Raw genomic sequence first — 22,227 nt, 5'->3', positions numbered from 1 at the left:
AACATGGGTGTCAACCACTTGCTCCAGAAGATTCTTGTACATCTGGAGAAATGTAAAACAGGCTCCCTCCTCTACTGGAGCCTACTGGCCAGCTTCCAACTCACACACAGAAAGAGAAATAAAGAGCCCTTCCATGCCCGTCTACTGTTCCTCCTCCTTCTCCTCCTTCTCCTCCTCCTCGTCCAGCGAGCCGCAAACCGTGATAGATAAGGGATTCTCGCCCTCTGATTGGCTCGCGGTGTGTGATTGGCAGCGTGTCGTCCCGCCCCCTCGTCGGCGCCCGTGCACGGAGCGGTGTGCCCGGGGAGACCGAGCACCAGAGAGTGGATTGGAAACAGGAAGAGGAGGAGAGGAGAGGGGGAAGAAAGAAGAAAGAGGAGTGGATCGGGTGAGACAAGGTGGCGAGGAGTGAAAGGGAGGAAAAGGGGAGCGGAGGGGCGTGTGGACCGAAGAGGACGAAGACGACAAAACAACAACAAAAAAGGTAAAAGGAGGGACAACAGAGGAGCAGCTTCATGTGCTGTTTGCTCGTGGCTGAGTGTAAATAACGCGGCTCCACCGCGTCCTCCATCCAGCAGCGTGCGTGTGTGTGTTCAACTGTGTGTCATTGTTCTGAACGATCCGTCTCGGCAGAACATACTGCAGTGTGTGTGTGTGTGTGTGTGTACGTGTGTCTGCAGACTGTGCTGCACATTCATGCATGAAGTTCACGCGCACACAATCACGCGCGCACACACACCGTGCAAACGTGCAGACAGTGCAAGAGCAGGAATGTGAAATGAGAACTGTAGTGAAGGGGGGGAACTGTTGCGGTCAATGTGTTGTGGTTCCATTTGTGCTCTGTGGCATGTTTAACTGTTGAATGTGTGTGTGTGTGTGTGTGTGTGTGTGTGTGTGTGTGTGTGTGTGTGTGTGTGTGTGTGTGTGTGTGTGTGTGTGTGTGAGGGAGGCGTGCACGAGTAAGAAGCTACCAAGTGTGATGATTGATCTTGGTTTACAGTCATGTCTAAACTGTACTTGGCTCCAGTGAAAGTTCAGCTCAGTCTGTTAAACACATCTCACACAGAAAGCTTTGGGCTCTGTTGTGTTTTTCATTCACTCGCTTACTATCTTCTTTTTTTTTTTTTCAAGTGTTTGAAATAGAATGAATAAAGGTGTCGGGTTTACCTAACCTAACTTGCACCTAATGTATGCTTTCAGTTGATACGATTGCCGGCTTGTAACCACCTGGTTGTACAATTGTAGGTTACACACACAGGCCAGCTGTGTGATGTGCGCGTACACACACACACACACACACACACACACACAAACAGCATGCACACACGTGCATCCAGTGCCCTCTTCGAACCTGTTAACCTGCCTTTGTTCGCAAAAAAAGAAGCTGTACATTTTGCATTGTTTGCAAAAGACACCCCCCTTTCGTGTTCTTGACCTTGCCTTGGTACATTCCAGAGCCCCTCAGAGGGCTGTGCTTTATGGAGCATACACCGGGAGAAGCTGCTATTATAGAGAGGGAGAAGGGGATAGAGCTGAGGGAAGCGGGGCTGCAGGGATGTTATTTTTAGAAATGTGATTGATATTCGGCTCATACTGTACGCTCGGTCTCTGAGCTTGTGACGCTATTTCAGGCCTGAATCCGGTAAAACCACACACGTGCGTGCGTTTAGGGGAGGGTTGTCTATCCGTCTGCAGGTTGTCACCTCTCGCCTCCATCTGTGCTCTCCTTGTCTCGGCTCCCTGTGTTAGCTAGCCTAGGAGCCACCAGAGACAGGCCTGGTCTGCTGCAGCCCATCCTTCCTTTTATGGTATAGGATCATCATCATCCTTACTATTACACACACACACACACACACACACACACAGCCTCAGCAAGAGATGCACATCTGCAGTGCTTTACTGCAGATAGCAAGCATCTCTAGATAGTGTGAGCTCTGCAGGAATGTGACAGACGGTTGGTTTGTTCAAATGAGGACCCAAATTGGAGTGCATTTGCTGAACTGTAGCAGTTCTTCACTAAACAATGAGTATCTGATTTATTCAGCTGATGGAGCGACTATATAATGGTTGCACACATTGAGACGGAGAGGGAAAAAAAGAGGAATGTGGAAGTATACTCTAAATCCTATGGACTCTCTCCATTTCTCTCTCTCTCTCTCTCTCAAAATCACACACACTCAAACACTCCCCCCTTGCTTGAGGCCTTGCTCCCAGCTCTGGACTAAATGATATCATCGGTTGCCAGGGATACAAGGACACAGCGTGCAGAGAAAAGGGAGGGTGAGGCATAGGCAGAGCCGTACACACAGCCTGGAAGAGAAAGGACGAGGCAGGGATATTGGGTATCAGGGAAGAAAAGGAACCTTGTTGAAGCAGGTAGTGAATATATCAGTGCAGGGCCATGAAGAGGAAAGAAGGGAGCACAGACAAACTGTCAGAGGTTGCTGGACCATCCTTCCTCTCCCTTCTTTCTTACATCTCATTTTCATCCTCTTCCTTTGTCTAGAGGGGGTCAGGTCTTTGCAACAGTGTGAATGTGTGTGAACGCATGTGTTGTAGACTAAGAGAGAACGGTAGCGATGGAGGCGAGATACTGCCCTCGATTTGAGACAATAAAACCTTCCTGTCTTATACATCTGTGCACCTCCTGACTATGGTATTTCCCCATTCCCTCTACTATATGTGTGTCTGTGTGTGTCTGCCAGCTAGCGGAGGATGAGCATGTCTATTTAAAGTGGTCTGTGACTGCACAGTTCTGCTGTCGTGCTATTCCTGACTGACAACGTCGTAGGATTTGGACCAGAGTGTGTCTCCCCCTTTTCTCTCAGTGCTCATTGCGAGGTAAGACTTGTTACAGGATCACACATGCACACACACTATTAGGTAAAAAAATACATTAGGTAGACAGCCGAGTGTGGGTGTCAGCAGTGGCATGAGAGGATGCATGGTTATCTGTGGTAACAGGGAGATGACCAGGGTTTCCTTGGTGACGAGAGGGAGATTGGAAGCAGACTGAGGTGTGCAGACAGCAGGTTTAACCTACCAGGTCTAACACTGTAAACATGCCAACATTTCAAAAGTATCATTTGTGCACAAATATTTCAATGTGCAAGTCAGGAAAATAATTGCAACATTGGGATATTTAACACCACACTCTTATACTGCACTGTTGCTTTGCAGTGGGTTTACCCAACAGCAACTTAACCCCTTTGTGCTTATGACATCATTTAGCCTTCCAGCTGAATTCCAGATGTCTTGAATTAACCCTGCACAGATGGGTTTAATATTGGCAGCACAGAGCCGTTGTTGTGTAGAGTCGAATTTAAGCGGACGCTGAATGACGGCTCCCCCCAACAACACTGTACCAAGAGTGCAACAGGGAGGATGTTGTTTCTGACGTCTGTGTTGCTCAACAAACCACCAGCGGCATGTCAAGGGTTAAAAGCTCAGTAGGGCACCTTTTCTCGTCAAAGAAACAGGATGATTGTAAAAATGTAACGCTGGTAAGTCGTCGACGTGAATGAAGAACACGGCGGCCGCGATGTGACATTAACATAAGTTGCCATTGATGAAGATTATTAAGAATATTTCAGCATTAACAAAGAATTGCAGAAGCTCAGAAAGCTGGTCTCTAAACGAAAAGCAGATTTGGTGGAACAGGAGGTGATGTGAGGATTAGAGTGGATATAACCAGACATGTTGTCTATTGAACAGCTTTATATAGCAAATTACTTCACACAGTGCATAGGATGAAAGCACCCACCCACTGTAACATTGCATGCACATAAAGGCTTTTTGTGTCCTCTTTCTACTCTAAAAATAAATCCAAATGCAGTTGACTCTGAAAAAAGCCTAAAGCCACGATGGCAAGAGCCGTCTGGCTTCAGTTGCTCTAGCAACTGGTAGGAAATGGACTCTTGGAGAGGTGGCTCACTTAGCTCATTCAGCGCTCACAGAACGGTTGTTCCACATTCTGCACCAGTCTCACCACAAGCAAACCTGTATGGAACGAACTTGTAAAGTGTACCACAAGGGAAGTGGTTGAATATTACGCGGCAGGTTCGTCATAGTATTTATAAATAGCTGCTGGGAATGAATGCATATGGAGGTGCAACTTGGTCAGCTCATTTCAACACAATATAGGCTCTTGAGTGCTTAAGTACTGACTCTATTCAATAATTCTATTTTGATCAAAGGGAAAAGTTGAACAATAATAAATAAAAATATGCAGAATGGGTAGGAGGTAAAGGATTGGAGATTGTGATCAAAGAATCAGGGAACAACTTGAAAAATACTACAGCAGCCCGACCTGTTCTATCTGCTTGTCTTTGTGCTTAAAGCAAAGGTTGCCGTGGCCCTTCCTCTTCCTGCCATGTTCTTTTTTTCTATCGCTGGATGGCCCCTGGCTGATGTGGCTGCTGGGTAACTGATTGGAGAGAGACTGAATGCACAATGCAGCTCTGGCTGACTGATGATGTGACTGGTCGACAGATACAGTGTAGCAGAAAATACAGCATGAGGAAATACAAAGTACTAGACATCCACAAAATGCCGGTCTGGTCTCGATGTAAATCACAGATAAACCGGAACAAAAAGCAACGATTGTGTCGACATTCACGTCTCTCCCTCTCTCTCTGCTCTCAGGTGTGAAGTGGAGGGCCTCCCAAACACAGACCAAGACTGGTAACATCTGTTTCTGTCTCTCTCTGTGTGTGTGTGTGTGTGTGTGTGTGTGTGTGTGTGTGTGTGTGTGTGTGTGTGTGTGTGTGTGTGTGTGTGTGTGTGTGTGTGTGTGTGTGTGTGTGTGTGTGTGTGTGTGTGTGTGTGTGTCCCCTGTGTTGTTAGTGCAGCAGCCGTCGTGGAAAGTAGAATGATGCACGGCAAAACAATGTCATGAAACCCTAATATATCCACGTGTGAGTCGTTTGGTGTTTTTTTGTTCGTGTCCACCTGCTGCTGTAATTGGATTTGACTTGATTACGCGGCCCTTCCTGTAGGCGTTGTTCAAACAATGAATCAGTGAGTGGAGCGGTCTTCTGAAAACGCATCAAGGAGCTAAAGCTTCAGTGCAAAGTGGTGGGCATTAACCATTGCATCTTAGATCTGATTGGTTCAAATTGGCAGCGCTTCCATACTGTCAGACGTTCTTTAAAGGAGATATATTTATCCATTTATGTATTCAAAACCGTAACATGTACGCATTATATGTCATCTGTGTTTCAGGCTGCATGTATCACCCCGCAGAGCTGTACTCTGGCCGTAACACATGGGACTCCTATGCAGCTGGGGGACCTAACAGAGGACAATGGGCTCCTGCAAACAGTCGTGCCTGGAGCCACACAGAAAGGTCAGCAGCACCATCACAACACCCGCACTTAGTGTTTCTACCCTTTAATCCTAAATGGACAGAAGACCAATTGCCGATGCACAAATATAATTTCACAGTGGATATGCTTTTAATGTTTTCAATGCATTCATCGTGCATTATGATCTTCAGTGAGCTTCACAGGAGTCACGGCTGACAATGTTGGCTGTAACAGTTAAGAAAGCAGACACAATATAAATATAAACACCTCCAGAGTCTTGCTGAAAATAATTTGAACTCAGTTTGAGTTGATAGCGGCACACCTTGAGGCTTGAACCTTCCCAACGAGGGTCATCCAGCAGGCCGGACTCCAGCTTTTGTTGTCTGGGTTGATTTGAAGATGAGCACCGCTTTAAGGGGCTGACTGATTAAGTGAAGCTGTGATGAGCATATTTATGAAAAAGTCTCACTTCAGCTGCAGCTGTGAGCAGAAGCCCATCTGTACTTAAGCATGGACTGAAATGAATGAATGAAACCATAACTTCCTCAGCTGCAGCTGGGAGGAGCCTTCGCTGAGGACGGCTCTGATGAATATGACTGTGTGTAGCCGACAGGTTGTGGATTTGGCAACAGGAACAGTTGTGCCGCTGATAAAGAGATGCACCATGAACAATAAACTCGAAACAATACATTATATTTGAAATAAAAAATCTCAGACAGGTCTTACACTGCATGACATATTAACAGTATGTAGATTAAATTGTATCAATATGTAATTTCAGTCCAGCTGAGAAATAGCACCACAATTCTCCATTCAAGGTCAAATTACTTTAAAATGCTTGTTTTTAAAGAACAAATATCAGTTACTGTGTTATCCAGTTGTCTTTTTAAAAGGTCGATATGTCCACAAATCTAAATCTTAGATAAACACGACCCTTCAACCAGAGGCGCTTTATTAACAAGCTATACAAGTGAAAATATGAAGTGAGTCTATTTTTTCTTAATAGTGCAAAAAGTTGCCAAAAAGAAATTATCCTGAAGCAACATTCATGGAGAACAACTTGATTAAGACTTTTCAAAGAAAGAGAAGGAATACAAAACAAAGAAGAGAACCTGACGGCTGGTTCAACCTGACTTGTTGCCGCGAGCAACAAGGTTCAGACCCACTACTAATAGGTCTGTTATGTTCTGTTGAGGATTTTCAACTCTGCATTATCCTTATTGACACTGTTGATTCTCTGTTTGTTGTTTTTGTGTCACTACAGATGCCAAGGAGGGCGCAACCAATCACATCATCCATCATCCAATCGTCTTTATAATAGGTGAATAAAACGTCATTCAGCCGCTACATTTTCTAGAAAGCACTTATTTGACCTTGCTACTTGAGCATCAACACCTGATCTGCATCACGACGCTCGTCGCTTAGTTTGGTGGTTTTTCTTTTGCTCAGGGGGGAGAGAACGGTCAGCCATGTCCAGGACAAGGGCGTCTCTAAGGGGCACAGGCAGCCTCTCCGTCTGTGGGATGGCAAAGAGCAGCCGTTTGAGGCCCAGAACTGGCATCACAACTCCACACGCTCATTTCACAACAGAGCTGGCACCAACAACGGTTATCTAACAGGAGCAGGAGATCGCTACGCAAACTGGGACAACAATGCCAGCAACTCTGTGGTGAGACCTGCAGATCTGGACTATCACAGGTGTTCATATTGTTATTAGACGTGTTAACATCCTTTCATGATATCCTTTTGTTTGTCTTTGGGGCTTTTAGCATGGGGGTCCTCGCCTGCATCGCAACAACAGAGAGCTCCAGTCCCCGCCAGAGAGATGGGCCGCCTCAGACTGCCACAGGAGCTTCCCCGGCAGAATGATGAACAACAGACCAGGACCCTGGAAACGGCCAGCCCTCCACCAGCGGCGAGACCAACTGCACCAGCACAGTCCACCTCCACAGCACCCGTTATCCCCGAGGGAAGAGTGTCCGGCCAAGAGGAGAAGAGACTCCGGCCCTGAACAGGTGAAGTTTGTTTGTTTAGCTTTTAAATATCCTATAGGGTTTAATTTCTGTGCAACAGCACCACCCGTTGGTAGAATCCCATAGTGAGACCGGACTTTTATTCTTCTCTGTTTAGTCCTCTCATCCTGGATCAAGACATTTACCTTTACTTGCCCACGCCCCGTCACCACCTCGCCACCACCGCTTCAACCAAGATGACTGGAAGCCTCTTAATGACAGGACGGGTCATTGCCACCACTCTGACCACAGGACCTCAACAACAAAGCAACAGGTAAGCTTCCATCGTCCGAAAAGCATCAACATCAAACATCAGTTGTTGATTTCCGTTATTTCTCCTGCAGGAAACCTCTAAACTGCGAGCTGGGGGACACGGCTTCAGTAACAGTCACCTAGCCGCTCTCCACCAGAGCTTTGGCAGCAGACCGACACATCATGGAAGCCGGGGGAAGGTCCAACGGAAAGTCTCGTCATCGCCAGCAGACCATACTCGTGTGCCTTACAGCCACCAAAACCATCATTACCACTATGAACGGCACACAGGCCACCCCAGAGCCGCACAGCACAACCCGTCGATTCACCCCTTTGAGGAGAAGGACTCAAGGAGCCATCACCACAAACAAAGCACAGTGAGTTTAAATGGCATGAACACACAAACTTCTGCATGAATAAGTAGGCACAGTGTGTTTTCTTCTGTATCCAAAGAATAATAAATAATTCAGGGCTAATCATGAAAGCACATACTTTTAAGCAAATACATTTCCAAAAGCTACGTTTGTGCCATTTCAACAAAAAAGTTGTTCCACCCCACCGTAGACTCATTATTGTTTAGGGGAGACATGGGTCCTTTAGGGGGGATGGAAGGTCACATATGCAACTTTGAAGTGTACATCATCTGAAAGTGGGAACTTGAAGTTTAATTTGAGACACACTCAGCACTCTGTCTACACAACATAGTGTTTTGGTTTAGTAGTTGAGAGTGTGTTAAGGACCTACAACGTTATGATGGAATTATATGATCGCCATTACTCAATTATCTCTCATAAGTTCTTAAAGCAATTTTTGGGTCGATGCCATTTGTTGCAAACTATTTTTGACCACTCCAGAATGAACAAAAATGGTCCAAAATAACACATTAAGACACCAAAAACGTGGGAATCATCAGAGAAAAACCCATGCTGTAATTTCATATCAAAAACTGACATTTGGTGATTTCTGCAAGAATTGCATTTTTTCTGGAAATTGCTCAGAAACCCTGTTATTGGTTACTGTAGATTATGATAGTGTTGTATTGTTGTATGACAGTTTCATGAGCCTGTGATTATTATTATTATTAGAGGTCACAGCAGGTCATTTTATACAATGAGGTCAAGTTTAAACATGGACTCACTATTTGAAATGGCAACTATGGGGAACAACATCATCACACATGGATACAGTTGAACTCTTTGAATCCAACAAGCTCAAGCTCAGCTTTCTGGTGCGATTCCAAGACCGTTTAGGAACCCCAGGATGCAGGAATAATAAACAATACACCATTTAGAATCGGCCACAATTACATAATTTAAATTTTTTAACCAAAACTGCATGGGATGATCTTAAAGTGGGCACGTCTGTGAAGGGAGACCTGTGGGCATCCATAGAACCCATTTTCATTTAGCTATCTTGAGGTGAGAGGTCAAAGGATCCTTGGGAAATGACCTCTGATTGGTTCTAATGGATGCCTTGGTTTATCTACTTTATATAATACCAGTATCTTCACTCCAGCTTTTAAAGGAGCTCCGGTCTCTGAAAGTAAGTAACAGTAATGTCATCATGCCAAGGGAGTGTAGGAGGTTAATGTCAGTATAACAGTATTAAATATATATATATATATATATATATATATATATATACTGTATATATATAATGATTCTATGTAAGTGTCATATCACTGAACAGAAATGTAATCCTCTGCAGGAAACTCAGCGCACTCATCAAAGGGGCAATTCAAGGGATCCAGCCTTCTTCAAGTCTTGTGGTGCAGACTCTCCTCCCTATTCATCCCTCCTCTGCGGCTCTAAAGATGGAGGTTCGGCTGCCAGCAGTCCACGTGCTCCTTCCAGTCCCTCTTCATACACATTGGCAAGTGGAAGAAAAGATCCATCCATCATTCACCAGTGCATCCCTGGCCTCAGTGGACCACAGAAACTCCAGGGAAGCCCTAATCACACCCTGAGGCCCAGCCTGACATCTGCAACGTCTCTCCTAGCTCACGCTGGTCCAAAGTCCAGGTTTTCTGATGTAAAATATAGAAAAGTCTCGCAGCCCCTCTGCTCACATCAGTCCCCCCACAGCAGATCACGAGCAACCAAGCCTGGCAAAGATTTGGAAGAACACAAGAAAACGGAGAGGCTGATTAAAAAGGAGAGAAAGGGTGAAGTTCAAAAGACAAACAGAAAGGGCGAAGAGAGGAGGAGGCGTAAGAAAAAAGAGGAAAAAAGGTTGGCCGAGAGAAAACGGAAGAGGGACAAAGCAGCAAGGAGGGAAAGAAAGTTAGGCTTGAAAACTAAGACACAAACGGAAATGTTTACTTCCATCTCGACTTCAGGGGAGGCCGAAATAAGTCAAATGGAGGTGACAACTCTGTCCCCAGAGAATGAAGGCCAGTTACCACCCAAACACAAGCACAGGGAGAGGAGAGAGCGAGCAGAGAGGACACGCAGGTCATCCACAAACACACCTCGTCCCAGCTGCACTTCACCACATCCATCCTCAAAGTGTGAAAATCACAAAACGCCCAAGAAGAACAGAAGTCCCCGGAAACCCGTCAGGGAACAGCTAGCACAGTCTCCTCCCAGGAACACCCGCCCCAACCCGACCAGCAAGAGGCCGACCGTCCTCCCATCCAGATCGGGAGACCGTCCAAAAGTGAAGCCCGATGACACGCTCCCCTCCCTTTTATTCAAAGCCTTAGCACCTCTCAGTACAGCATGTTCTGTTAGCTCAGAGCAGCCCGTCCACGGCAGAGACGGCGGGCAGGGAGGCGTCCTCAGCGCTCCAGACCTCCAGCCCGTGGGAAATGTGAGGGAAATGGGAGACAACCTCGCGAATACTCCTCCCGTTCTCAGCTGGCAGGGCTCTCCGGTGTCGACGCTGGGAGAAGATGAAGACGAGCTAGAAAAGGGGGTGATGAGTAGACCTGTCCTCCAGCAAAGCCCCACCCAGTGCTTCTCTCCTCCTCCCGTCGACAGCGAGAGCATTGATGACATGAATAAGGAGCCTTGTGAAGGTCCGCCGGCCGATTATTCCCACGTTGGCGCGTCTGAACTCGGTGACCTACCTCGTGCCACGGAACAAGCTGCTGAGGAAGAAAAGGAAGAAGAGGTGGACAGCAGCGGGGAAGCTTCTGGCTCTCTTCTCCGCGAGCTTCGCCACCATAAAACGGGTTTGGACGATGTCTTTAAGAGCCTGGCCAACTTTCTCGGAGGCCAGAGGGTCACATGTCGTGGCGGTCCGTTCGGGGGGCCCCCTGCTGGCAGCGCCAGAGGAGTGAAGTACTCCTCTTCTCTTGAATTAGCGCCAGAGATTCATGAGAATCCGGATTTCTCCCCCAAATCAGACATCACAGCACGCTCCGACTCGGGTAATCAGTCCCCGACTGACTCTGCCTCAGAGACATTTTTGAAATCACACAGTTTGACACATCTGAGGGAGCCGGTCGCAGACGCCCTGGTGCAGGAGGAGCAGGAGGAAATCCAGAACGACGTAAAAGAGAACCAAGAGGGCGAGGATATGGAGCTCCTCGCTGAGAGAACGGAGACATCTCTTCTGGACGGGTCACTGAGTGCAAAGCTGAGTCTGACCACAACACATACAGCCTCCTTCACCAGCCGCATCACCGTCTCCACCAGCAACGAGGCGGGTACAGACAGGAAGAGGAAACAGAAGGCCGACGACGGCGTGCGAGAAGGAGAGATCAAGATTAAGATAAAGACGGAAGAAAGCAGCGTCCTCTGTTCTAAAAATAAAGCAAATGAAATGAGTGATTTGGAAGACAGGGATTCCTCCTCGGTGCGCGTCATCTCCAGAAAGTCACCAAAACCTCTCAAAGATGGTACGAAGGGCCAGTTTCTTCAGGATAACCAAACCCCACACGGCAAACACATCCATACAGAGAAGGTGGACACGGGGAAGGCCGAGGTGAAGATAAAAGCGGAGAAGAAGGAAGATAACAAGATATCCTCAGTGGCCGGAAACGCAAATGCCAAGACCTCAAGCTCAGCGTCAATTGTAACAATCAATCCGTCCAAATTATGTGTGACCACACCAGCACGTAAACCCCCCCACTCAGCAGCCCCAGTTGACCCGCTGAAGCTGAAAGCATTGTCCATGGGTTTGTGTAAGGAGCTCAGGATCCTCTTGATTAAAGTGGAAAGTGCTGGAAGACAAACATTCAACATATCTGAGCTGGAGGCGCAAAGAATCCCACTTTCCAAGATCAGCATTGAAAACACCGGCGCTGAAGTGATCAGAGCCTGCAAGTGAGTACTGATCTGGGTGTTTTACATCCAAGTTGTTCCTTCTCCATGACTTTGTGTCTTTGGTTTGCAGGGGGACGAGGGTGAAGGGGAAGTTCAAGGAGTCCTTCCTGCTGCCCGCCTTCTCTGTTAAACCTAAAATTGGCACAGAGACCCTGATTCCTCGAGAAAAGCTTAACCCTCCTACACCGAGCATCTATGTGAGTCCACGCAGATTAACAGATTAGACATTTTTCATTTGCTTTCAAAACAAATAATATTCATCAATATTCCGCATTTCCTCTGCAGTTGGAGAGCAAGAGGGACGCCTTCTCTCCAGTTCTGCTTCAGTTCTGCACTGATCCCAAAAATGCGGTGACTGTCATCAGAGGCCTTGCTGGCTCCCTCCGCCTTAGTAAGTTTATACACCACGCTCATCTCCATTCTTGTTGATTAGTAGCACATATTAAGGGCCTTTTGTTCATTGCTTTATAAAAATGGTCACGCAAGGAGCAGGGAAAGGGAAATATGTACGTAGCATATCATAAAACTATGCGGTTTGTTTTAGATGGAGTGGATCTTTTGCACATTTTACACTTTTAGACATCATCGTTTCCATAATAGGCTCTCTGAGCGAGCCCTTTCTTTATCGTGTATGGATGCTGCGTGTTTTACAAACGTCGTAAAACACTTTCTCAGAGACAGAATTGTGTCTTTATTATCCATATTTGAATGCAGACCATGTAACATGAACCATGATGTGTTTGCTGAGCCACTGGCAGGCTGTATCGTGATCGAAGAATGTTACTTTGAATGTGTTTGCATATTTGAGTGTGTGTGTGTGTGTGTGTGTTGTACTGTGTGTGTGTGTGTGTTGTACTGTGTGTGTGTGTGTTGTACTGTGTGTGTGTGTGTGTGTGTGTGTGTGTGTGTGTGTGTGTGTGTGTGTGTGTGTGTGTGTGTGTGTGTGTGTGTGTGTGTGTGGTACTATCATCCAGTGTAGATAAACTACTCTCATTTCTGTTTCTACTTCCCTTTTCTCTGTCATACTTGTTTTAAATACTTTAAGCTTAGAGTTAGAAATAAACCAACTAATGCAACATAAGTGGGATAGCAAACATGTTTAGCATGTAATAGTCCCAATGCCTTGAGAATTCATAAATGATAAATAATACAACAATTAAAAAAATACATATTTCGGTAATTCATGTTTCGGTGATAATGATCTCTTGTTCTCGGCTTTCCTTTTCTCTATGTAAGACCTCGGTCTGTTCTCCACCAAGTCCTTGGTGGAGGCCAATGCGGAACATGCGGTGGAAGTGAGGACTCAGGTTCAGCAGCCTGCCGATGAGAACTGGGATCCTAGTGGTTCTGCACAAACATGGCCCTGCGAAAGCAGCCGCTCACACACGACCATTGCCAAATATGCTCAGTACCAGGCCTCCAGCTTCCAGGAGAGCCTGCAGGTAGACATCTCCCCTCATGGCAAACACGTGCACACAGATGGTTTGATATTTATATGGATATCAAAATAAAGGCATCATTTATTGACTTAAACAAGCCTGTATCTCTGTTTCGCAACTCTCATCCAAATGGAAACAAACTAGAAATACTTGCTTTTCTGCCATTGGGCCTCATTCAAGAACCCCATGTTGACACAGATTAGTGGGTATGAGCGAGTTGCAAGAAAATTGGTGGCATTCACCAATGGCACACAATGACCTCCATTATTAAAGCTTAAAATACTGTATACTATAAGTGCCATAACACATTCATAGTATAGTATGCCATAGAAAAAGTCCAATGTGAAACAAGGTTAGAGTGTGTTGAGTCTGTTCTGTTGTTACTATGGAGAAACGCAGTACAGCTCAGTATAGTTAATGCATACAGTTTATTAAACATTCCACCTATAAGCAGTATGTATAGAAAAACGAAGTAAACACACTCCGTTACATGACACATGAATGAAAGTTAACTCACCTATTTAGCTGTTGGTCAAGCTGTCAGCTAAGCTCATGTAGATGTGCTATAGGAGGAGAAGGAGAGCGAGAATGAAGAGGACGGAGAGCCGACCGAGGCTTCAGAGACAACAGCTGCCACGAAAGCTGCTCTGACGTTGGACAACATGAAAGGCGCTCCTGCCTCCTCCGTCTTCAGCAAAGCCATCAGCACGCCCAGGTTAGCACCAAACTGTGAAAAAGAATTCACCGTTTCACTGCGTTGACAATACACGACTCAGACTTTGCTCTTTTCCCGCAGCTCAGAGCAGAAAACAGGCGGAAAGATCATTAAATTTGGGACCAACATTGATCTCTCTGACCCTAAAAGGTGAGATGATGTTATTAAACTGCTCACTAGAACTGAGCTCCCTTGTCATTTTCTCATTGGCCATCATATGTTTGTATAAGGTGGAAGCCCCAGCTGCAGGAGCTGTTGAAGCTGCCAGCTTTCATGCGCGTGGAATCCAGCAACAACATGCTCAGTCACGTCGGCCACACCATCCTGGGCATGAACACCGTCCAGCTCTACATGAAGGTGCCAGGCAGCCGCACGCCAGGTCAGAGTCTGTCTGGCAACGCCATCAAGGCACTATTGAACCTCTGATGGATGTTTTTGATTTGGATAAACTGACAGTCTGCTCTTCACATCAGGTCATCAAGAGAACAACAATTTCTGCTCCGTCAACATCAACATCGGGCCCGGTGACTGTGAGTGGTTCGCCGTTCACGAGCACTACTGGGACGCCATCAACAAATTCTGTGAGAAGTGAGTGACGGGCCGTTTGACAAGTCTTAGCAACTAGAAAGGTTCAGTGCATATCTCCACCGGGTGCGTCTGCAACGACCACTTCTGTAATGGGAGTCACCAATCAATCCATGGCAATATCAAACAGGCAATAAAAGATGCTCTGAGAAAGCACGAGTTACTGCAATCATGAGAGGTTCTCGAGCATACAGCTGTACATGAGCACCCAAAATATCATGCAGTCTGGTGGTATGGAAAATTACATCTTTCAAGTACAAAGTGACAATCATTCCAATGTGATTGCGCTGAAGATTTCCTCACAAATGAGTAATTCACCCTTCACAACAGCAGGTGGCACAATTGTCCCGAAAGTCATGTGATATTATATATTTTGTATTTGTAGGACATAATTATGTACGTTTACTTGTAAGACATATTTGTTTCTGAAGCATTTGAAATATGCCGTGCATTCGTTTGAAAGGTATGTTTTGTATTTGTAAAATAAATGCATAAAAAATGCATTGGCTTCTTAATGGGATTTTGTATTTGCAAAGCAGACTGTGTTTGTTATTGATTCGTAGGACATTTGTAAAACATATTTGATTCCTTGGCAGGAAATCAGCTCCATATTGGTGCAGTGGCGTGCTAGATAAGTCGCGGACAGACACGGAGACGCACACACTCACGCACACCCATGACCGCTCTTAAGATCTCCCGGCAGACATAATAAGCTACAGTATCGGACTATTCTAAATTGCATTGTTGCTATTTTTCCCTCAGACATGGCGTAGACTACCTGACAGGGTCCTGGTGGCCGGTCCTGGAAGACCTCTACAGCTCCAACATTCCTGTGTACCGCTTCATCCAGAGGCCTGGAGACCTGGTGTGGATTAATGCAGGGACTGTGCACTGGGTCCAGGCGGTGGGCTGGTGCAACAACATCGCCTGGAATGTGGGACCACTAAACTGTAAGTTCCAGCGAGCACCAGAAAATAGGGAAAAACAGCCGTTTAAAGCTCGACAGTCAGGGGTTTGTGTCAAATTCCAGCTTAAATATGCTGTTTAACATTCTCCCTGCTTTGCGGGCTCACCACTGGCTGTGCTTGTCTTTCACTCCCAGCGTACCAATATCAACTCGCCCTGGAGCGCTATGAGTGGAACGAGCTCAAGAAGGTCAAGTCGATCGTTCCAATGATCCACGTCTCCTGGAACGTGGCTCGCACCATCAAGATCACCGACCAGGACACCTACAAGATGATCAAGTAAGATGTCTCTTTTCCTGTATCGGCGGGTGTGTGCTGCTTTACGTCATTCACGATGCGCTCCACTCTCCCCCTCAGACACTGCCTGCTGCAGTCCATCAAGCACATCCAGATCCTGAGAGAGCAGCTGCTGGCTGCAGGGAAGAAGATCTGCTACCAGAGTCGCATGAAGGACGAGCCGGCCTACTACTGCAACGACTGTGACGTGAGTCCCGCTGTCTGTCCACGCAGCCATGTTGCACTCGTGTACGCGGTGATGGCATTAGAAACACGGTGTGTCTGCGCAGGTGGAGGTGTACGACCTGCTGCTTGTGACCAGTGAGAACAGCAGTAAGAAGAGCTACGTGGTGCACTGTGAGGACTGTGCCCGAGCCAAGAGCCCCTCGCTGGCTGGAGTCGTGGTGCTGGAGCAGTATCGGATGGAGGACCTGATGAGATGCTACGACACCTTCACGCTGGTCGGTTGCACTTTCTTTTTTTTTATCACCATCAGTAATGCCAGAGTACTTTTGAGAATGTTTCTGAGGCTAGACCAACTTTCCACATTCAAAGTGTTTATTTTATGCACAGTAGGATGAAATTCTTCATTTGCTGTCCACAGAATGCCAACCAATGTAAAATCTAAGTATAAAATAGATAAATAATACAAAACAAAGCAATTTTAAAAGGCAGCATGTGACAAATAAATATAACAACAATAAAAACAGTCCTAATGTAAATGTAAACAGTGCAATTATGCATGTGCAACCTGTGCAGTTGTATGATGTAGTCCATGATTCGACTCCTATCGGCTGATTAAAAAGAGAAAGAAAGAAAGAGTTCTTACTTATCGCTTCATCCATTTCTCAAGTAACGCATATCAAATATGCCAAAAACTCAGATGAGATAATAAACAAAGAAATGATGCATGTTTTAGTCCATTATCTAGAGATTATGTTTACTTTACAATACTCTAGACCCAGTTCAAAAGTAAACCATTGGATTTTAATTTGATCGCCTTTTATTCTAGACACTCAATTCTGCTTGCAGTTGGTGATCCACTGCAGTCAATACAGTAAATATATTGTCCCAGTATGCATTATTATTGCTGGGGATTATTGTTTTTGGTTGGCGTTATCATTCCTTGTGTCCCTGCTGGTCAAGAAGAGATCCCTCCTTCATGCAGTTCTAGTGGGGTGTAATGTCCACAGTCCTCCTGCTATGCAAACAGGAATTATTTCTAGCGTGCAATTGGTTCTTTGTGTTTCACTAGGTAGTGTTTGTGTTTGTGTTTGTGCAGATATGTGGTGGAGGGATAATAACCCAAAAAGGAGAACATTTTGTATTAAGAGGAATATTTACCACAAACGTTTTCTGATTTACAGCCAAATTAAATAAATACAAACAAACGGTCAGAAATTATCTCACAAAAAAATCAATAAATATGATACTCAAATGTTATGGTATTTAATTTGTGCATGTTAGATATTTATAGATTAATTATTTGCATTATTTTGTAGTTCATAATTCGTTTTTAATTGTCTCAAAATCTCTCTCACACACACACACACACACACACACACACACACACACACACACACACACACACACACACACACACACACACACACACACACACACAGCGTGTTCAGGTGGCCGGCTGAGCTCTGCCTCTGTTCCTCTTTCTCTCCCCTTCAGGCTCCATCACCCTTTTCAAAGTGACGACTCCTCCCTGGTGTCTTTCAGCCATAACCAAAACTCTGATGGCAGCACAAACGTTGTCTTCAAGGCAATCTATTCCTGCAAACACTCTTTGAATCAGCCAATCGACGTTTACTCAGTTTTGTTTACATCACACAATAAGGTATGGATACTCAGCCAATCCAACTATCGCTCACTGTCTTCCCCATACCAGCTGCCGATTGGACGTGTGTTTTGAAATAGAATGACTAGACTGGTACTGGTACTCATGACTAAGCATTTCAGATATGTAAGAAAAAGAAAATGTGAGCACTGCTAGCACTGAAAATCAGGTTATATGTTCAACGGACACAGCTGTGATACAAAAGCGTCAAGTAGCCGGTTCTGTGTACAAATTCAGGTACTTTTATGCAAATTCCGTCGAACTTTTTTACACCAATCTAGTTATTCTATATGTCCATGAATTTGCTGTGATTCTGTTGTACCAGCAGGGGAATCGCTTCACAGGAGAAGTAGCTGATTGTCACACTTGGCATTGTATTGGTTCCTCTTGGGTTTTCTTTGGTATTCAGGTAAACTCTGACATGTGTAATTCCTGTCTGTATACTCTGAGGTGCTATTCCAATCGAATTTATTCCCGTTAGATACTTAAAAAAGTTTTACCAGCCTATAAGTACACCACATTGGCCTTGCAAACTGTATTTAGAGGAGAGGTAATTAGAGGATTAAACACAAAAATAAGGATTTATGTACAAATTTTAAAAAAGAAAGAAAAAAACAAAAACTTTTATCAGTTTCTCTAAAATACGGGTTTACTAGAGGACTAATATGGTTTCATTCTTAGTTGGAAATCAAGTTTGTAGATGGAAAATTAGATTTCTTTGCTTTTTTTCCAGCTAAATAGTTGTCGTGTGGTTTCTATGATCAAGAGGGAAAACAGACAGATAGTGTTGTTTTTTACTTTTGGAAAGGGAAAACAATCCCAGTTTTATACCTCTTTTGTTCACTATGTATTTGTTTCTAAATGACAGAGAACATAAGTAATTGTAAATTGTGAATGAATTTTATGAGATACACAGTGGTGTGCATAGATGGGGTACAGAGTGGGAGTCCACCTTGATGTTGGTGTCAAAGAGGTGTCCGTTGCAGTCTGAATAAAAGTAATATGTCCAAAGAGACACACAATCATAATCTTATCATGCAAAAGTCGATGAGGCCAAATAGATGAGCAGACTAAGCGGCACCTCAGTGTTTTCATTCTCCCCCAAACATCCGTCCTGATGAGGCTCCATGCACTGCCGGGGGGGTTTAATATACTGTATTTTCAGTTTCACATGTTGAACAAGCACATGGATCGAGACATCGCATGAAAGGCCCCGCCGTTTTTATTTCCCTCCATTCAGACAGTCCTTCAAAATAAATGCTTTCATATTGTTGAGACTTCATAGTCTTCGGTTTTAGAGTGAAGTACAACTAAACTTGGCTTAGATCACTCACTGCACCGCACTGTATTCACATGCAATGATTTTGGTCGCCTTGTTTTCTATCATTTGAATGCAAGTTCAGCATTCTGATGAAATCCCCACATTTGGGAACTATTTTTTAGCCCTGCCCTCATTCGTCTGTGCACACCATTTACTGTACATACTGTAACTGTTTTCAGGTTCACTAGAAGACTTATGTAGTTTTGTTCTCAATCAAGAATCTAATTTGTACATGGTCAAATTGGTCCACCTCAGTCTTTTGTTAATGTTGTTGCTGTATTATAATACACCCTAAAAAATATCCTGTTACACTCTAGTTTAAATTACTGCAAAGGGAGTTTCTTCCCACTTTTATACCTCTTTTTTGTTGTTAGTTTATTTTTTAATTACAGAGCAAATGGAGAATTGTAAATTGTGACATTATTTATACTGTACATTGTGGTTTTCTTACATATTTATTGCATATCAAAGGTTACTTCACTTGATAAGGGGCTACAAGGTATTTTAAAGATGTAGTATGGTCATAATGTGCGGATAGGGGAAGTGCAATCAGGGGGGCGGTTTAATTTTCATGGTGCTAGACCCCTCCTTGCCTCAATGCCCCCCCATTAAACAGCATACATAAGTCAGTGATACAACTCAAACCACCCATTGGTGCTCAATACCATTTCAACAGTTGGGCGGTTACAGAAATGGAATGATGTCTTTGTACTGTATCGAACACAAGATCTATTAAAACGTTTTTTTCCATTGTATGAAATTCATAATCTTGTGAGGCATTAGTGGTTTTATGATGGAGCATTAGCAGTAGCTGTAATTCTTGACACTTTTGCTGAGACTTTTAGGGATGTGACTTTTAATGACGTCGAGGTTTAGTTTTTTTTGTGTGTCTTGTCCTCATTTTTAGTATCATTTGAAGGATGTAATAATGCTCTTTTTTCCTCTTAACTCGTTTGATTTATGCTGCACTTATTGTTTAAAAAAAGAACTCACATAGAAGAAAACCTGAGCCAGACCTGTCTTAAATCCCTCTGTGATTTTCCTGTGACATATTGTATTGTTGTTAAAAAAATTAAAATGTTTTGATAAATTATTCAACAAGTTTTTGGCTTTGATTTCCTCTCACCAGTGTAGAAAGTTTAAATCTGCAGGTGTTCCTGCATCTTCTCCCTGTAGCTGTAAAAGTATGTGCTTGATGAGAAATTAATCTGTGATCAGCTTTTGGGAGTAGAAAAGATGCAAAGATGGAATGTGAGCGACATTTTTCTTTGAAGAAACTTGGATCCATACAATACATTGTACATTGTATAACTTTTTTAGACATACTATAGTATGATATTTTTTTTTTACTTTTTTTCAACATACTACTCTATGACTTTTTTCAACATACTATACTATTACTTTTTTGACAAGCTATAGCCTACTTGACTTTTTTATACTTTTTTAGTCATATTATAATATGACTTTTTTTTAGACATACTACAGTAATACTTTTATTTTTTTGCAACATATTATACTTTGACTATTTTTCAACATTTTTTGACTTTTCAACATACTATACTATGACTTTTTTAGACATACCATAGTGTGACTTTTTTTCCAACATGCTATACTATGACCTTTTTTTGTCGTACTATACTACTTTTTTAAACCTTTTTTAGTCATATTATAGTATGACTTTTTTAGACATACTATAGTAGGGCATATAACTTTTATTTATTTATTTATTTTACTTTTTTGACTATTTTTCAACATTTTTTTGACTTTTCAACTTACTATACTATGACTTTTTTTCAACATACCATACAATGACTTTTTTTTAGACATTTTCAGTCATACTATACTATGACTTACCATAGTGTGACTTTTTTCAACATACTATACTATGACCTTTTTTCAACATACTATACTATGACCTTTTTCCAACATACTATACTAGGACCTTTTTTTCGTTGTACTATACTATGACTTTTTTAAAACCTTTTTAGTCATATTATAGTATGACTTTTTTAGACATACTATAGTATGACCATTTTTAGACATACTATAGTAGGGCCTATAACTTTTATTTATTTACTTTTTTGACCATTTTTCAAAAAAGATTTTACTTTTTCAACATATTTATATGATGACTTTTATCAACAGTAAAGTATGACTTGACTTTTCTACCGACATACTATACTATGACATTTTTTTTTTACTTTTTTGGACATACTATACTATTGACTTTTTTTTCAACATACTATGACTTTTTCCAACATACTATACTATGACCTTTTTTCAGACTTTCTTAGTCATACCATAGTAGGACTTTTTTTAGACTTTTTTAGTCATACTATAGTATGACTTTTTTTTCGATATACTATAGTACTTTTACTTTTTATATTTTTGCAACATATCATACTTTGACCATTTTTAGACATATCTTTTTTAACTTTTCCAACATATTTATACTATGACTTTTTTAAAGACTTTTTTCAAAGTCTTCTGTGTGGAATTTGCATGTTCTCCCCGTGTTAGCGTGAGTTCTCTCCGGGATCTCCGGCTTCCTCCCACAGTCATGCAGGATTGGGATAGGTTAATTGGTGACTCTAAATTGCCCATAGGTGTGAATGTGAGCGTGAATGGTTGTTTGTCTCTACATGTCGGCCCTGTGATGGACTGGCGACCTGTCCAGGGTGAACCCTACCTTCGCCCAATGACAGCTGGAATCGGCTCCTCCAGCCCCCCCGCCACCCTGAATACAGGATAAGCGGTAGACAATGGATGGATGGATTTTTTTGCAACATATTATACCTTGACTATTTTTTGACATATCTTTTTTAACTTTTCCAACATATTTAAACTATGACTTTTTAAAGAGTTTTTTCAACAGTAAAGTATGACTTTTTATCGACATACTATACTATGACTTTTTTCAGACTGTTTTCGACATACTATAGTATAACTTTTTTTAGTCATACTATAGATTTACTATGTTTTTTTATTACATGTGTTATTTTTTTTTTTACATTTTTGCAACAAATACTTTGACTTTTTTTCGACATATCTTTTTTTAACTTTTTCAACATACTATTCAATTAACTTGTTTTAAACTTTTTTAGTCATACTATAGTATGATTTTTTTTAGACATACTATTACTTTTATTTTTTTCCTTTCTTGCAAAATATTATACTTTGACTATTTTCCGACATATTTTTTTTTTACTTTTTCAACATATTCATATTGTCATTTTTTT

At 43.1% G+C, this 22,227-nt stretch overlaps 1 protein-coding gene across 2 annotated transcripts; it reads left to right on the top strand.

Moving 5' to 3' along the window:
• The first annotated feature begins 290 nt into the window (after positions 1–290).
• Positions 291–20,081, top strand: LOC311025768 (uncharacterized protein). Of its 2 annotated transcripts, XM_084028855.1 has the most exons (22): positions 296–484; positions 2,706–2,841; positions 4,645–4,683; positions 5,224–5,347; positions 6,571–6,627; positions 6,756–6,975; positions 7,076–7,321; positions 7,437–7,592; positions 7,663–7,947; positions 9,278–11,841; positions 11,912–12,038; positions 12,127–12,232; positions 13,078–13,283; positions 13,850–13,995; positions 14,077–14,145; positions 14,226–14,374; positions 14,469–14,583; positions 15,343–15,530; positions 15,683–15,824; positions 15,903–16,029; positions 16,112–16,282; positions 17,502–20,081. In XM_084028855.1, exons 4-22 carry the CDS (start codon positions 5,229–5,231, stop codon positions 17,523–17,525), a joined length of 5,217 nt encoding a protein of 1,738 aa, XP_083884981.1. In that variant the 5' UTR covers positions 296–484; positions 2,706–2,841; positions 4,645–4,683; positions 5,224–5,228; the 3' UTR covers positions 17,526–20,081. The 2 variants fall into 2 exon arrangements, 1 of the variants encoding a protein (XP_083884981.1); XR_014598421.1 differs by lacking the exons at positions 14,226–14,374; positions 14,469–14,583; positions 15,343–15,530; ... (2 more) ...; positions 16,112–16,282; positions 17,502–20,081 and having other exon boundaries at positions 291–484; positions 13,839–13,995; positions 14,077–14,148.
• The last annotated feature ends 2,146 nt before the right edge of the window (positions 20,082–22,227 follow it).

Source organism: Eutrigla gurnardus (assembly GCF_963514095.1).
Source record: "Eutrigla gurnardus genome assembly, chromosome: 15".
NCBI lineage: Eukaryota > Metazoa > Chordata > Actinopteri > Perciformes > Triglidae > Eutrigla > Eutrigla gurnardus.
This window is presented reverse-complemented; position numbering and strand designations above follow the sequence as displayed.